Source organism: Seriola dumerili, unplaced genomic scaffold (assembly GCF_002260705.1).
Source record: "Seriola dumerili isolate Sdu_G_001 unplaced genomic scaffold, Sdu_1.0 BDQW01001387.1, whole genome shotgun sequence".
NCBI classification, from domain to species: Eukaryota; Metazoa; Chordata; class Actinopteri; order Carangiformes; family Carangidae; genus Seriola; species Seriola dumerili.
In genome coordinates, this window is record NW_019175642.1 from 529,341 (window position 1) to 546,283 (window position 16,943).

At 41.3% G+C, this 16,943-nt stretch overlaps 1 protein-coding gene across 2 annotated transcripts in view; it reads left to right on the top strand.

Annotated features, from left to right (window-relative positions):
• Nucleotides 1-5,398: 5,398 nt before the first annotated feature.
• The window catches only part of dpysl2 (dihydropyrimidinase like 2), a 33,270-nt gene continuing 21,725 nt past the window's right edge, over nt 5,399-16,943 (top strand). The window contains exons 1-2 of one of the 2 annotated variants that reach the window (XM_022768006.1): nt 5,399-5,463; nt 9,423-9,839. In XM_022768006.1, the coding sequence (XP_022623727.1) occupies nt 9,573-9,839 (267 nt within the window). In that variant the 5' untranslated portion in view covers nt 5,399-5,463; nt 9,423-9,572. Of the gene's footprint in view, nt 5,464-9,422; nt 9,840-12,291; nt 12,559-16,943 lie in introns of those variants that run through there. The other variant, XM_022768007.1, reaches the window with a different exon arrangement.

Below are 16,943 nucleotides of genomic sequence, written 5' to 3' on the forward strand. Positions count from 1 at the left end.
GTCAGTTTTGTACAAGTGGACCTTCTGTAGCCAGACCTGGTTCAAATAATATTTTATTCAGAAGTTCTCATCAAACACCAGATCTCTCTAGAAGTTCTTGTATGACTTTTTTTTTTTTTTTTGCAGCAGCAGCAGCAGCAAACTTATTCCATGCAGAACTAAGTAATTCCTAGAGATCTGGTTTGTGGCGAGGGAACAGAGGATTTGTCCTCTATTCCACCAGCTCCCTGTGAAAGACATATTTTCATTCAGGAGTAAATGCCTCGTTGCAGAATAGAGTAACAGTACAAGTTTTGAGATATAGGACGACATGAGTTCCAGATGTCAAGGCGAACATCATGTTGCCTCTACATGGAACCTGCAATGTCATATTTTTGACACTGAAACTCAAGAAGACCGTTTGTTTGAAGACGACACAAATGGATCATTAAAAAAAAAAAAAAAAAAAAAAAAAAAAAAAAACATTTCAGTGTCAAGCCTCATTGAGTGAGAAAAGAACAGACAAAAAAAGCTTTCATGACACAAACAAAAGAAGAAAGAAAATCTTTAGTTGATTGTGAGTACTTCATGAATGCGTCGACCCTTCTTGGAAGCTAAAGTTGGAAAAGTGTCTGTAAAAACTGAATTGACTGTACTTTTCCTCTTGTGAACAGCTGCCTGATGCGTTAAGGTTGTGACCGTGCAGGTTCACTCAGGGCGTGCCATCTACTTTTTTAAACTTGTTACAAGAAGCTCGTTATCGACCAGCAGTGACCACGTTAGGGTGTCGACTTTGCTCTCGTCATCCATTTCAACCGCAGAGATACTGCACTGTTATTTTGTGCGACAGCCTTGTTTTTTGCCTGTGTTTGTACGTGCAGCATTTTGAAGTAGTGGATTGTTTGTTCTTTCCTGGTTGTTTTTGTTTTTTTCCTGATGTTGGAGAAAGATTGTGAACGCACAGAGCGGGAGTCGAGACGTGGATCATTTTGAAAAAAGTGTGAAAATAAAAACTATTGTTGATGGCAGGGCCTGATGTGAATAGGAAAATGAAAGTGTGGAAAGAGACCCCCCCCCCTCAGATTGCAATGGTCTAACAGTAGTTATTGTAATGATGCATTTGCTTTAATTTTCTTTTTTCCCACTACATTGGAAAAATTGATAAACATTTTGTCATTAAACATTACCTGAATGAAGCTATTCTGAGTGGGCCTTTTTAATTTCAACACCTTTTAAATAAATGACCATGAACCTCCGATAGGAAACATTCCATTTTTTTTGTTATTATTACTGAATAGCTTTTATATGATTAGTAGAGGGTTTGGAGGAATTTAACTGCTGCTGAATAATTGGGTAGGTAAAACCTTTTAAGAAAATAAAAGAGCAAATTTTGCTAAATGTGGCTTTAAATTCCTAATTTAACCTTTTTTTTTTTTTTTAAATTCCTTTTGTCGATGCTTAATTGTATGTTCCTCAAGGCCTTTTTCTATTTAGTCATGTTTTTTAAATGAACCGTTTTGTCTATCAATTAAGAATAGAAATAATTATGCAAGTTATCAGCGCCCAAAGTGATCAAGTCCTAAAAAGTCATAAAGGTAGACAGGAAAATGAAAACTTTTACACTTCATATTGTCTGACAAACCAAATGCTGAGGAAGAATTTAAGGTAAAAGTCATGAAAAATAATTAGCTGCTGCTGCTGGTTTTCATTTTGTATCATCCTGTTATTTGCATGTGCCGTCATCGTTTTTCAAGTGTTACAAGTGTTTTGTTTTTTCCGTCCACTCGCCTCCACACCCTGTCGCCCTCAGCAGCTGGCATAGCCCGCAGCCCGTTGTTTTGGATGTGACTCAAGTCCACAGCAGCAGAGGCATGAATGCCTGGTCAGTTAGCACACACAGCTGAGGTCTGACGCACTGGGTTTCACAGGAAGTCACAAGACGTTTACTAACTCGCTGGAAATTCCAAGGAACCCTGCTTTACATTTATAGTGTGAAGACACTGGGATCAGTTTGAACACCGTAGCTGAGGTAAGAAGTGGCTGCGTTTGAAATGATTTGTCCTCATGTGCCCTGCTCTAACAAATCTGTTTGTTCAAAGCTTTTCCTGTTTATATAAATATAATGTTTCCAGAAGCATCGAGTTGCTCTTTGCTGAATCGTCATCCACCAAACCTCTGACCATGTGTGACCTGGATGTTTTAGCTGCCTGAAACCAGAGCAGGAAGACACCATGTCAGCACTGATTGTAGCCATTTGAAACTGCTCAGTGAGGCCCCTGAAGAAAACAGCTTCTATGTCTTTCCCCCTGTTCTCTCTCTCTCTCTCTCTCTCTCTCTCTCTCTCTCTCTCTCTCTCTCTCAGTATTTAATGAGCTGTACAGAGCTGTTCTGGGGAAGCACTGCACTCCAGTGGCGGACAGTCTGCAGTGCTGGTTTCTGTTATTTTCTTTGAAATGTTCATTCAATTCATCCATTTGTGTTTTTATTTTCTCAATCTTCATCATTTCTTCAATCAGGTCAGAGCACTTCCATCAGAAGTGAATGTGATGATATAACACCGCAACGTGCATCTGTGTCAAATCCTACCTGTAAAAGAACTAAGGGCAGTTGCTGCAGATCTTTGTCAGCTGTTTTCTACAACAGGCTTAAAGGTATTCAGAATTTGCAATTGTTTTTTCTCTTGTTGCCAAAATGTCAGTGTCATCCATTATCATTCAAACATGAAGCTTCTTCAGAAACCATCTTTTTCACATTCTGCTTCAATCATTCCCACGCATTAGTGTCTACATGTCTATAGTATGTATACACATGGGTCACTTATTATTCAGTGATTTCACTGGGGTTTGTTGCAGGTTTTCCTCTCAGATATTCAAGCTGCTAACATATAATGTTGTGCTGTTTTTGCAGTCTGGGCTGCTTCCCCCTCCACCACCCTATAGGTTAACATCCCATCAGTAACTACCCTTTAGCATTATATACAGGACACATACAGAAAATATATACACATGCATCTTGCCACACCTGATTTTGTTCATATCATGAATTTTAGTGGGAGTAAAACATCTCTTATGGCAGTTCTTTGTGGATGCTGGTCCTCTCAACACAGATGCAAACTGCACAGTAAAATCAGACACAGCACAAAGCAAAATAAAGGTTGTCTGTTTGCTAGGCTGCTTGCAAAATATGAAACTAGAGGCAAACAGCTGGTTAGCTTGGCTTAGCACAAAGACTGGACACAGGCAAAATCATATCCTCACAAAGACTTTATATCCCACCCAAGAACTTGTCCAGCGTAAAACCACAATTTGTTGTTTTTATACTTTGGTTTGGTTGTACAGATCAAACAAAGTAGTGAGTTGTAGAGATGGCTTTTTTTAAACTTTGGAGTAAGCCTAGCTAGTTGTGTTGTGCTTCCAGTGTTTATGCTAAGCTAACATTCTGCTGGCTGTAGCCTCATTCATAGCCAGACATGAATATGGGATCAGTCTTCTCATCTAACTCTTGACAAGAAAGCAAGGATGTGTATTTCCCAAAATATCTAATTATTCCTTCAAGCTTTTAATTTATAATTTTCAGTTGTGTGATGAGACCAAATGAAACTGGAATAATGTTTTTTTTTTTTTTTTTTTTAAACAGCTGCTGATAGGAAGGAAGGTTAAGCTGGTTGTTGTTCATTAGGAAGAAAGTAGACAGCTCTGTGTAAAACAAAGATGACGACACAATGACACTGATGTGACTGTGTGTATGTGTCAATCATTAATCTAATACAAAACATATAAAGGTCAAAAGTTCACATGATCCAAGTCAGAAAAAAAGAACAGAAAATCTATGAATAATATTATGTCACTGCTTATAGTTTTAATCAGGTAAACAAAGACTGATCTGAAGGTACCCCCTTCGCTCACCCCTCCCCACCCCAAACAATGCCTCCTCCAGTCCTCCTCCATCTTCCCTATATGGAACCTCAGAACACCTGTTCCCAACCAATCCAGACACAGTGAGACATGTAGCTCCTCCCACTGCAGCTGATGGCGTTACCATGGGTTACAGGGTGGTGGCCAGCTCTGTCTCCATCCCTCTGGTGAGGAGACATTCCTCCTCAGGATTCAGCAGCACTATGCTACACTGCAGCAGCTCCCACTGCCAGATAAAGACACGCTGCGATGGAGTGAGAGGAAAAAATCTCAACACTGACAGTCTGTCCATCAGTAATAATTCTCTGTGGCAGATTCACTTCCTAAGATGCTGTGTCTGCAAATCAAGACAGCTATTATGTGTAGTCAGTGTGACATATCAGCTGTGTTCATGCTTTATTTCTAACATCAAATAACAGCTGATCGAACAGCTTCAATATCTAAAGTGAAATATGCAAATTCTAGACACAATTATAGCCATAAAATACAGAGATAGCAGTTTCTAGTAATGCATATGTATATTATGCATATGTCTATTCATATGCTCACTTCTTCACTCAACTGGTCTTCCATCAGGAAGTTATCTTCCGTCAAGAAGTCGTTATTTCAGAGTTATGTTAATATATCAATTACTGCTGAAAGACAGAAAAAGGTCTTTGAGCAAATATGAGAAAGGCTGTTGTTTTGGTTTTAGCCGGGGTGACCTGTGTACATGTTTGATTGACAGCTCAGCCAGTGGACACACCAAGATGTAATGTACACCAACCTGCTGCAAGGCTAATTGTAGTTTACAAGTGAAGAACAGACAGTGTCTTGTTTGCTGTGGTGTTGATTTGTAAACAACATAACTTTAAGTATCTAAACTGACCAGTGTTGATATTTGCAGGTACGATTTTAAGCTCCTCAATGTACTAGTGCTTACTAACTAATTAGCTATGTAGCCTGCTCACTGACATTAGCAGTGGGCTTTCTTGGGCATTGTCATGAAACAGAGAACTAGACACTAGTGGTGCTTTTTGCTAAATGCTAATGTCAGCATACTGACTGCTCAGAGCAACAATGCTAATGTGCTCATTTTAAGATGTTTAGCAGGTATAATGTTTACCATATTCACCATCTTAGTTCAGCATGTTAACATGCTAACATTTGCTAATTACTACTAAACACAGCTCAGTCTAATGGGAATGTTTTGTAAGTATTTGGGCATAAACATTTCAGTCTAGATCAAACTAGTTGAACGACTGGCCACCTGAACAACATTAATGCATATATGTATATGTTGGACTTTCAGAGACAGGTCTGGATTGTCTACTGTGGAAAGAGGGCAGAAGCACCAGGGCCTCTGACAACAACCAGGGGCCCCCAAAGCCTCACCTTCTCTATCTCTGTGTCCCAATTCAGGGGCCACATCCTTCAGAGGCTGCGTTTGAAGACTGATTGTGTCACAGCAGCGCAACAAAGGCTCCAACGGATGTGGCCCAGCCTATTCCAAGATTCTTTGCACGCCAGTAATGAAAGTAATTTGCAGCAAACAAGGCCAACAGAAAGCCTGAGGATTACACTTTAAAATGTAAGTATTGGGTTTCAGCTCAGTTGAACAGCTAATGGTGCAACTGTTAAAAAACCAAGGGCCTTAAAACCTCAAGTTTTTGTAAAATAAAAAGTTTCATGTTGTCAAGGTTGCTAAGTGACAGGAGCGGCACTACACAGGTATTTATATCCGTCTATGGACACATTTTGTCACCACGAAGATAGATACAGTCACAAAACTTTACAGGTCTGTAGTTGCAGATCAAAATGAAGGCCAAGTTCGAGGATTACTGAGTATTCATGGGCCTGAACATCAACATGTTGATGGGCGTTGTGGCTATAGTTGTTATTTGGTTTGTTTGTTGTTGTTTTTTTAATTGAACTTTTATTGAAGTAAATAGCCTCATTGAGGTTGGAAACCCCTTTTGCAAGACAGGGAGGGAGCAAACTTTCACTTTTCTTGGTTTTGATTTCTTTTGAAACTTCAGCACCAGCTTCATGATGCCTGCTGACCGATTTCAGCCTCTTACATATTTGGATCTGGTTTCCTATCCACCAAATTGTTGTTGTTGATGTTGTACGATTAATTGATATTACACTGACTTTTCTCAGATTGACGAACCGCTGTGTAAACTGAGCTGCACAGAGCTAATAATCTAATCTAACAAACAGCTCCAGTAGCCGATGTTTTCAGGAGGAGTAGCCGATTAGAGAATCCACACATACTGCTGATCTCACTACTTGTCCTACATCTGTTCCTGGATGCCAGGACCGTGCCCTTCCTGTCCAGAGACCAGACTCCCCCTCCGTCTCTTCCAACTATTTATAAGGCACGCTGCCAACTTTCCCCTCTAATTATCTAACACTCCCCCCTGTCTCTGCTCTCAGCAGGGGATGTTTGTTTTGTTGTGTGGAGCGACAGTTCAGCAAGAAGCGGGGCTGGGGGCGGAGGGGGTGTTGGTGCACTGTGTGGGCCTTCGGGTGTGGCTGCACCTTCGACATTCTCACTATTCAGAATCCACCTCTGACATTCAGACAGAAGACTTTGTCGGCCTCTCCTGCAGACATGACCACCCACCCACACACGAACACACACACACACACACACACACACACACACACACACACACATATGCAGCGGCCCTCACAGCCCTCTGGGAGAGGAAATAGTAGCAGCAAAGCCATTTGCTGCCCACCACGTTGTTATGGAAACTGGGCTGACATGGACTCAGTGTTAAAATGTTTTCCATGGCCACTTGTGCAAGAGAGCTTCTGTCTGTTATAACGTGAGTCAGGAATTAACATTGTGTGTTAGAGTAAGCTATTGCTGCCTGTTCTTATTGATCACCATGCAGCACTGATTTATTTATACCTCACTGCTATCTATTCTCTGTAAAGCTCAACTGTAAATGGAAAAATGCCCATTACAAACCGTAATTGATGTAGATGCCTGTTGCTTAAGATGACAGTCTAACTTTACTCTGATCAACATAGTAAGTTCATGAAGGTCAATGCAAATAGGGGAGAGGATTCTACTGGTTGTCATAGCTCTTTTTCAATTCAATCTGTCCATGTCCTGTGATGTGATTCTAAAATTTTAGATGTTACTCTAACATCACAGGACTTATGGGGATATTTAAAAGCTAAGAAATACAGTAATAAGATTCCAATAATAGTCACATGACATTTTTACACCACATTCATGATGCATGTTGATATATTGTGATATTTTCTGATCCGGTTACAATGCATTGATAATGTGCTTATAGTGTGTGCTTGATTAATTGAAGGGAATTAATTGCAAGTGGTGTTACAGAGAAAGTAAGAATGACAAGCTTTAGAAAAGCTTTAAAGATGGATTTGTAGTTTAAAACATGGATGTGAGCAGAAAGTTAAGAAAAAAGCTGAAAAAAACTCCACGTGCTGGATATACATTCAACATTTAGTATACTGTAACTGCATGGTATAGGAGTGCGGCTGCAGATGTATATAGGGGCATTATTCTGCAACAGCAGAGTAAAATGCATCAAATGAATTATAATCTTATGGGAGAAGACAATCTGGGGCCAAAAAGTGTCAAGTTTGCAAAGACTGAAAACACTGGTGTAAACAGAAGTTTGCAGTGCAGGATTTTGCAGGAGGAACAATCAATATCAGGATTAAAGTGAGTGTAGTGAGGTTTACAGTTCTAATGGATTCTGAGAACTTGAACTGAACTATTATTATTTTGACAAGTGTGTTGATTACTACAGGGATGGTGATATATAAGGGCCCCCCAGTGATTTGGTAGCTTGTTGCATTTACACTAAATTGGGGAATTCATTAGAAACCTATTTTTAAAAGGAATTGTGAAAATCAAGATATCATGCCTTTTATTTCCTAGTATGGGTCAAATTCTAAAAACACTGGATCCAACATTTCCCATGATGCAACCAAAGTATAATTTAAACTGAGGTTAACCCTAAACCTAACCCTTCAACCACCATGCTTCCTGTTTTTTAGTATCCAAGCCCAAACAAAGATAACCCTGATATGTTAATATGCCAATGCTATATGTTAATGTTAATGTTTAATGTGCCACTCACCTTCAGGAGAAGGTTTGCAGAGCATCTGCAACAAAATCGGTTCATCAACAGTTGGAAATTGAGTGGAAATTGAAAAATCATGGCCCATTATTAAAGGTCCGGAAAACTGATTTTCTCAATCAAATTTTTACTTTGAGTAATGGATCCTGACATGAAAGCACAACATTATGCCAAAGTTAGAACAGTTTTGGTTATTTGGATATGGAGATATTTCTTTTTAATACATTTCTTTTTTTTCTGTGCTCTTATTGCTGGTTTGAAGTGGGCGGGGCTCTGTTGGAAAAACGTGATGTCATACAGTCACAGTCACACCTGATCAAACCACACCCACGCATTCCTGATCAGGATTAGCTGTGTTTTCCTATGTTTAACTCTAAAAATAACAAAACATATATTTTTTAAAACTTTGATTGTTTCTTATTTAGACATGAATATGTAATGTTATTGAGTAATAATACGTTTTGAAGCCAAACTTTCAGGGGCTTACTAAATTTTGCAACTGCAGGAGTGATGGCTTATTAAAAAGTGGTGGAAATAAACTAATATAATAAATACATAAATAAATGATAAAAGTCACTATTAGATCTTCAAATGAGAACAGAAACCAATGTTGTTGCCATGTAACTGACTAAATTTAGTGAGTCACCTCCTGTAGATATTTGTGATAGGCTGTTATTAATCCATGCAGCTGGTACTCTGAGGAACTCAAACTAAACTAAGTATAAAACATGAGTATGTACAGTATGTGAGTGTGGGAACACAGGGTGTGGTGCTGAAGGGACAGCGCCCTTCATTGTTGGACTGGGTGTGACTTTGGGGAACTCTCCATGGTGCTGATCGCCTCTTGACCCCAAACTTCTGCCAGAAACGCCCTGCAGAGACACACGGGCTACAGACACGGCGTGTTTGAGTTATTAGATTACACAGCTTTGGAACTCACTGGCAGGCGGGTCACTGGACCCTGATGCATTAGAGCTCTAGAGAACAAGTCTTTACTTTGGACAAGAAAGGACCGATCATTTCCGGACAGTCAGATCTGATGCGCTCCTGGCACCGCCAGTCTCTGAACGGGTTCACACAGGCTACAGGTAATCCCTCATCGGGAAACATCCTCCTCCCATAGCCCATTGGATCTTTATTTTGACAAAGCCAGGCTGTAGGTCTCTGCCTCATATGCTGACTTATATCTGGCACAAGGATATTGGCTGTAGGCTAGAAGCTAATTTAGACTCATGAGTAAGCAATTCAAAACTGTTTGCTGATCATAGAGCAGGGACACAGAAGAGGATTCTCTGATATCGTGGACCTGATATCAGACAACATCACGCAGATTGATAGTGCATTCTCTCTCTCTACAGTGGGAGTGTTTTCATGCAGCATTAGCCTTACAGATTTGTTTGCGCTTTTGTCACAGTGCGACCACCTGCGCTTGGAAACCGGCAAAAGGCGGTGGCTGTCCAGGCGTGCGGAGCTGAAGAGAAAAAAAAACACAAGGAGCTGAGACTCTGAGCATCTGTGCAGCTACACCCCGAGAAACCTCACAGCTCCCCCGCCTGCGATAGGCATGTCGACCACCGGGGATGTGCCAGCCTTCTTCAAGAGCATGGGCTCTGACAGCCCCGCCAGGCCGAGGCAGAAATTCTGTGGCATGTTCTGCCCGGTGGAAGGCTCCTCGGACAGCAAGACGCTGGACTTTGATGCACTCTCGGCGTGCAGGGGTAAGACCGACCGGCGAGTCATTGACCGGCAGACCGACATCTCCCAGCCGAGGAAGGTGGAGATAAGGGAGAGCACGGGGAAAGAAGCTCTACAGAATCTGGATGAAAAACGGGTAATTTTCTTGTATTTGTATGCATGGGTGCTGCGTATGTATCTATACCCCTCTTTTTCAATCTGTCTCTTTTTGTCTTTCTGTCTCTCTGCCTTTCTCTCCATCTCTGATTTCTGTCATCAAACGTTCAGATCTTTGCACAAACCTGCGCCACTCAATTTGAGTTTGTTTAAGCTTACAGCCTGTGTATAACAGACAACTTGCCCTGACTACATTTCCCAGAAAGCACTGTGATGTAAAAGAGTCGATGGAGGGCCCACCATGCAGAGCTGCCAGAGGGAGTGGCTCCTGTTAGTTACCTAGGCCTTATGGTGTTGATTTTTTCCTCCTTATGCTGCACAGTACCTACAGCTGTCTATGTGCTGCATGTGTGTCCATGAATTGCTGAGGTGTCCTTGAGCAAAACAGTAAACACCTGCTGACTCAGCTTTTACAGGTCTGAATGAGAGAAATCTGCAATAAGGCGAATGTGTCATCCACCGAGGAATGGTCATAAATAAGACACACACATGTGAACACACAAGGTTGGATGCTTATATGATGTAATGCATGGGTGCAGCATCATCGCGCTCGTGCATTTATGCTCAGAAGTGAGGGTGTGGAGCTGATGGACATGAGATGGCAGCTCTGACTTGCATGACTTGCAGGAAAATATTCCAACTTTTTCCCTGCTGGTGCAAGATATTGCCCAGATTCTGCAGTTGGCTAGTAAACCGTGGCACCAGTGCTTCCTTTACTTAATATTTAAGCAGCCAGGATGCTGTTAAAAGCTTTGGGTAGTGGTGTTGAGCCCTGGTATCATGTTACATATTGATTGGAAGCATTAGCCACACAATCCACTCCTTACTCTCTTACCTCTTATGTCTATTCAAGCCATACATGAATAGCAGCCCGCTCTCTTCCTCTCTGACACAAGAATATAAACATGGAATCAGCTGATTTGTTCTTATAAAGCTAAAATAAAACAGACACAATGAAATGATAGGATGTTTAAATGCTACCTGACATCATAAGGTAAATGTGTCATTAGCAGACTGCAGTGGTGGAAAGTAACTAAGTACATTTACTCAAGTACTTAAAGACAACCTTCAGGTATTTGTAATTTGTTAGAGTACTTCAATTTTCTGCTCCTTTATACTTCTATTCCACTACAATCAAGAGACATTAATAATACAAAATACAGCCAACAATAAGTTATGATGTTTAATTAAAGGTTACGATAAGAGCCACGCCTTTACTATGAATTAGTAATTAAATTACAATAATATAAAATACATTAATCTGAAATGATTCATATGCATAATGACGAATGCATAATGAGTTCTTTTACTTGTTGTACTTTAAGTATATATTTTGATGCTAATGATTTTGTACTAGAATATTCAATGCATGGCTTTTACTCATATGAGTGTATTTTTACACTACACTAACAATCCCTTAAAGTCAGATTATATATTTTCTAAAAATAAAAAAACTCCAGTATTTTAAAAGAAGAAACAACAAAAGAAAAATGTAATACATATGACATTAAATGCACCCTCTCTCAAGCCAATACACTCAAGTGTTTTGCAGTTACAGCCTCACCTGGTCTGGTATGACCAAGTAAACAAGTCTGGAGGTTATGGCTGAGATTAGCAAACTTTCTCTGGCTCTCTAGCTGAGATTACTGAGTCAGTTTGCTGGTGTGATGACTCTTCTGTACCTGTGCTACTGTTGCATTATGATTTAGCATGTCACAGATAAACATGTCAATGCTTTTTTATTACACAAGTGCAATAAAAAAAATAAGCAAAAGTACATAGTCTCGCTTTAAATGAAAACAAACACATTGCAGTTGTACATAATCTGCTATTGATGCAAAAGTTCATCAAACATTAGGATATTTAATTGCATTCACCCTGAAGTTAACTCTATCTCTTGTGAGCTTATATCTGCCCTTTGCAGAATAAGGAAAACAGTTTGCATCAGTTTTTTTTTCATATTTATTAAATGAAATTTTTCTCCAACAACAATGAGAAAGAAAAATCTGATCCAAACAGGTGTCCCTTATTGTTTCTAGTCACATTTCTACCTTGGGCCACTTTAAATCACCAGTATCAGGAGTGGTTCAGGCAAAATGGCTGAAAGAAGTTTATTAGAGCTGGACACAGGTGGAATGATCTCAGTCCGTGCACTGGCTGAGGTTTGCCTTGCTCTGGTAAAAATTCCCGATTCTTTTAGAGACAGCAGATAAAGTGAGTGGAGTTAAGATGGCTGCTGGGTGTTTCTTCATTTGTTCAGCCGGTGCACTCTGCCTTCACTAATCCAAAGAGAGCAATTGATGGCATTAGTGGCTCTCTCCTGTCAATGGGAGCAGGGCGAGGCTCTGCGCATGCTCCGTGGGGTTCTTTTATGGGGAAGAGGCTCACGAGTGGTCCCTCCCTCCCCTCTTGTCTGACTCCGTCTGGGAAGGAAAGGTTTGGTGCATCGGCGGAGACCGGGAGGCTGCCAGGACGCGATCCGGAGTTGAGAGATAGTTTGATTCTTTACATTTGTGGCCTCCCAAGGATCAGCTGCTTCTTCTTCGTCATCATCATCATCATCATCCTCGTTTCAACCAGCAAGTAATCCCGCACATCCCCCCCCGTTGCATTGATAGCGGTCCACGGCGCGGCGCAAGACGAACCACCGGTGAAAGATGTCTGGCTACCAGGGCAAGAAGAACATCCCCCGCATCACAGTGAGTGCCGGGGTGTTTTAATTGTTGAAGTAGCTGAGAGTGAATCCAGTCTGGGCTCCGGCGTCGGGTCGTGTGGGCCTGCGGGTGTGGGTGCAGGATGTCACCGGGGCGGCATGGTCCCTGCGCCGCTGCGCTCCTTCGACAGATCTGAGCTGGAGGATACGACCGCGCGAGTCGCTTCCTTAAATGCATTTTGCAGATGCATATACGGTTATTTTGTGAAATCCGATTCACTGAGAGCGAATGCACGTTAGGATCGATAAATCACTGAGCCCCCCGCCCCCACCGATAGTGTGGTGAGGCTGAAAAAATGTGCTTTTTGCAGCATCTTTGCGACAAGTGCTCATTTCCAAATGAACCGAGCTCTCACTCCAGCTTTAAATATTTATCTGTGCTGCAGATCCACACTCAGTCCACCCTTCCTTTGTCCATGGCATGCATGACAGTTGAGATTTCACGCCGGTGGTCTTTGTTAGGCGGTGTGTCTGGTGGCCGGGTATCAATGCACACCAACTGGTGGGGCAAATGCCTCCCTGCATCCGCTGTAACACTCAGTACCCGGCTGGATTTTTTTTTTCCCCCAAGCTCTCCTTTTACTTTGGGAAAAAAAAAAACAGCCTTCGATTTTTTCAGTTTTATTTTTAGAGGTGCTGAAACATTTAAGGACACTTTTAACTGTGTCACTGTGGGGCAGATTGTTTCCCTGGATTCATAGCGGAGCTGCAGGGATGGTGGAGGTGGTTCAATGGAAAGTAGAGAATAGGGAGGGGAAGGGAGGGGAGCCAGGGGAAGGGAGGGGACAGTGGGTCCCATTTCCTTCCATGTTTCTCTCTCAGCTGTGTAATGAAGGGATGATGCATATAGGCAGAGCTGATCAGGAAGGAGGTCACTGTCTTGCCGGTAAAGTGAAATAATTGGGTTAAAATGTCCAGAATGGCTCCGAACACGCAGACACACACATGGATGGAGCTGAGTGCTTCTTTTCAGCGGATCTCTAATGTCTGTTGCATGCTTAATTTTTCTTTTCTTTCAGGCTTTCAGTCTGATATTAGTAAATGCTTTGCTGCAGATGAAAAAGATGCAGTTAATCACTGGCTTGTACTTATCTTATAAGGGGTCTAGTGGGAGCAGGCTCAGGGGCCCAAGGGGTCAGGTGGCTCTTGAGAGCTTCCTGTGTGAAGTGGCTGATGGTAACATTTGAGTCACCACAGTTTAAATTACTTCTGAAAAACATTTGATGAGGTCATGACAAAGAAGCTATCAGGAGACTGGCATGATGTGGGTGGAGTTGGCTGGTGAGTAGGATGAGGAGCCATCATCTTTAAATCCATTCATTCTTATTCAGACTCTGTTAGAGGAGACCTGAACCTCCATCCATCCGGCACCTTCCTGGACATCATGTGGACAGTGTGGTCAGAGGCAACCATAACTGACGTGACCAACAACTTACCCCAGATCAGACAAGACAGACATCTTTACTGGGCATTAGTGCTGAAAGGATTAAAAGGTTGATTGATTGATTAGTGGATTGATAGAAAATCAATTGACAGTAATTTTGATAAGTGGTAGAGCTAAGAAGCTTGGTGAAGCAAAAATTCCAAACATTCCAGCTGCAGCTTCTCAAATGTGAAGATTTGCTTCATGAGTAGCTGTTACCTTGGGCTCCGGGAACTAAACAACTAATCAGTTCAGCAGAAAATAATCAGCCGATGAATCGATAATGAAAATAGACATTAGTTGGAACCCTGTTATGCATACTGTTAGGAGAATGACATGTTGAAACACAAACTGATTTATCTCAATATGGAAAAAAATACTGTTAAACTAATGTTTTAATATAAAAGAATCAGTCTGAAACTTTTGTTTCTAAAGATAAAGGATGTTATGATGTTACGATAATAATTCGAAACGTGTTCCGGACTGTGTTGATCTGTGTGACCTCTCAGGTGAATCATTTTCCTCTGAACTCTTTCTCTCTCTCTTGAGAGCCCTCGCGATGCAGCACCCAGTCAGAGGAGAGATCAGAGGATTAGTTGGAATTGTAGTCCCAACAGCGATTAAGTCAGACCTAAATGGATAGACTGCCTATTCCTGAACAGAGCAGGGAAGAAAAAGCAGGTCAGACAATTGACTTCTTTCTGAAACTGATTTCTTTTTTTCTGAAGAATTTAGGATCTACATGCTCTGTTCACACAGTGTCTCAGTCATGCACCGGTACACAATCATATCAGGGAGGAGCGTGATAAATGTGCTGCATGAGACTGTGGCTGCTGAACAGGAGAGTGTCTTATAGTCACTTCATGGATCTCATTTGTCCAGCCTGGGTCCCGGGTCTTGACCCTGCGAGCTTCAGGTAACAAACCTACTGTGGTGCCTCACAGAGCAAGAGTAGTTGCGAGGAGTGGATGTGTTTGTTAAACCAAACAGAAGCCAGAGAGGAAATGAATGAGGTTAAATTGAATCAAAATTAAACAGGATAGGCTGCAGCACTGACAAAGAAACCCTGTGTGATCCCTGCCTGTTCATATGGACCAATCAAATTATGAGTTTTGAATGTTGAATTGAATATAACACAGAATTAATCCATTCTACTTTTTCCCCATTTTTCAAGGGTGGACCGTGACGTCCACACAACATTAGGGCCGACTGGTCTGTCTCGGCCAGATGGAGTCGGGTCAGCTGCACAGGCAGGGACGTACTTAAGGCAGCTCTCATCAAATATGAATGAACCTCCACAAGTTCACCACCTGGGATCGGAGCCTCTCTGTGACTCTGATTCATGCAGCTAAACCAGAGCAGAGTTTAAACAAGTGAGCAAGTAGGTCTGCAGCTAATGATTGCTACATCTCAGTCTCACAGAGCCATCGTCTTCAAACAGTCCAAAACCCAAAAATATACAGTTTACAGTTTTAGTGCTGGAACAATTACTCAAATAATCCTTTAGTTGATCGACAAGTTTGATCATTGATTAGTTATTTAAGCCACAAAAAAGCCAAACATTCTCTGGTTGTAGTTTTTAAGATGTGCACATTTGCAGTTTTTACTCATTTTCTATCATCTTAAATTGAATATCTTTGTTTCTTGGACTGATGGTTGGGGACAAAAAGCAATTTGAAGACATCACGTTGGACTCTGGAAACATGTGATGGGGACTTTTCAGTAATATTTTTGACATTTTAAATGATTCAATCAATTTTATTAAGAAATTAAGTGCAGCATGATGTAAAACAGAAAAGACGGCTAATCCTCGCATTTGAGAAGAAGCAACCAGAGAATACAGCAAATTTTGCTTGATAAATGATTTAAATGATTAATGGATTATCAAAAAAGTCTCTCTCCATGAGCCAATTAGTGAGTCAAGTTATTTTTTTCTCCTGGCAACAAAAGCAGTTTGTCTTCACTTGCTTTGCAGCAACATGAACAAAGTTGATGTTTTAGTAAAATCGAGGCCCAACGTACAAAGTTAAAGGAAGGTAAAAATAGACTGAGGCTATAATAAGACTGTCCTGGATTAAAGTCTCTGTCACTACAATCCTCAGAGGATGAGAGATCATTAGGCAGTCTGTTAGTATACCTGTAGTACAGTAGTTGTCCCCGGTGGCAGCTCAGTGTGTGTGTGTAGTTGCTGTTAAGGTCGCATCAGCCTGATCATGCTGTTATCTCATTGTACACAGCAGCCCGGGGCGCTGTCTGTTCACACATCACACACAGCGCGCTGGTGTCCAAATCACCCACCCGCCGGCTCAGCCTTGTTCATGCTCAGTATCGTCCCGAATTCCCCCATTCATAAAGCCAGAAGTCAGAGGAAATATGCAGCGTGTGTGTGTGTTTGTCTGTGTTTGTGCAGAGAGTGAACTTTTTTCATGAATCAGCACCTGAACAAAGGAGAACACTGTTGAGTAAAAGTCAGTAACAGGATCGTGGTGCCTCCAGCTGCACCATGTCCTCGACAGACTGCAGCGAGAGGTCAGTGGGTGGATTTACAGACACAATTTAAATCAATATTCAAAAGTCAAAGGGAGAATTTAAGGGTGTTTTTTTCATAGTCAAAGAAAGAGTTTAATGGATATTTTTTCCCCTTGAATTTAAGGGAATGTTTCACCATCAAACACATCATTTCAGTTAAAATAGTCAAATAAAGTACTTAAGGGAATTTTCAAAGTCAAAGACAGAATTTAAGGGAATTTTTATCAACCTTTCACAGGCCCCATTCACACAAAGACAGAGGACTTAAGGGAGATTTAGTTGTCAAAAAAGATCATCTTAGGGCCTTTTCATTGTAAAACAGAATTGTCAGAGATAAAGGGAAAATTCAGGTGAAAACGTCAGTCTAAATGATGATCTCAGTCAAAGACAGACTATGAGGTAAATCTTTCATTGTTAAA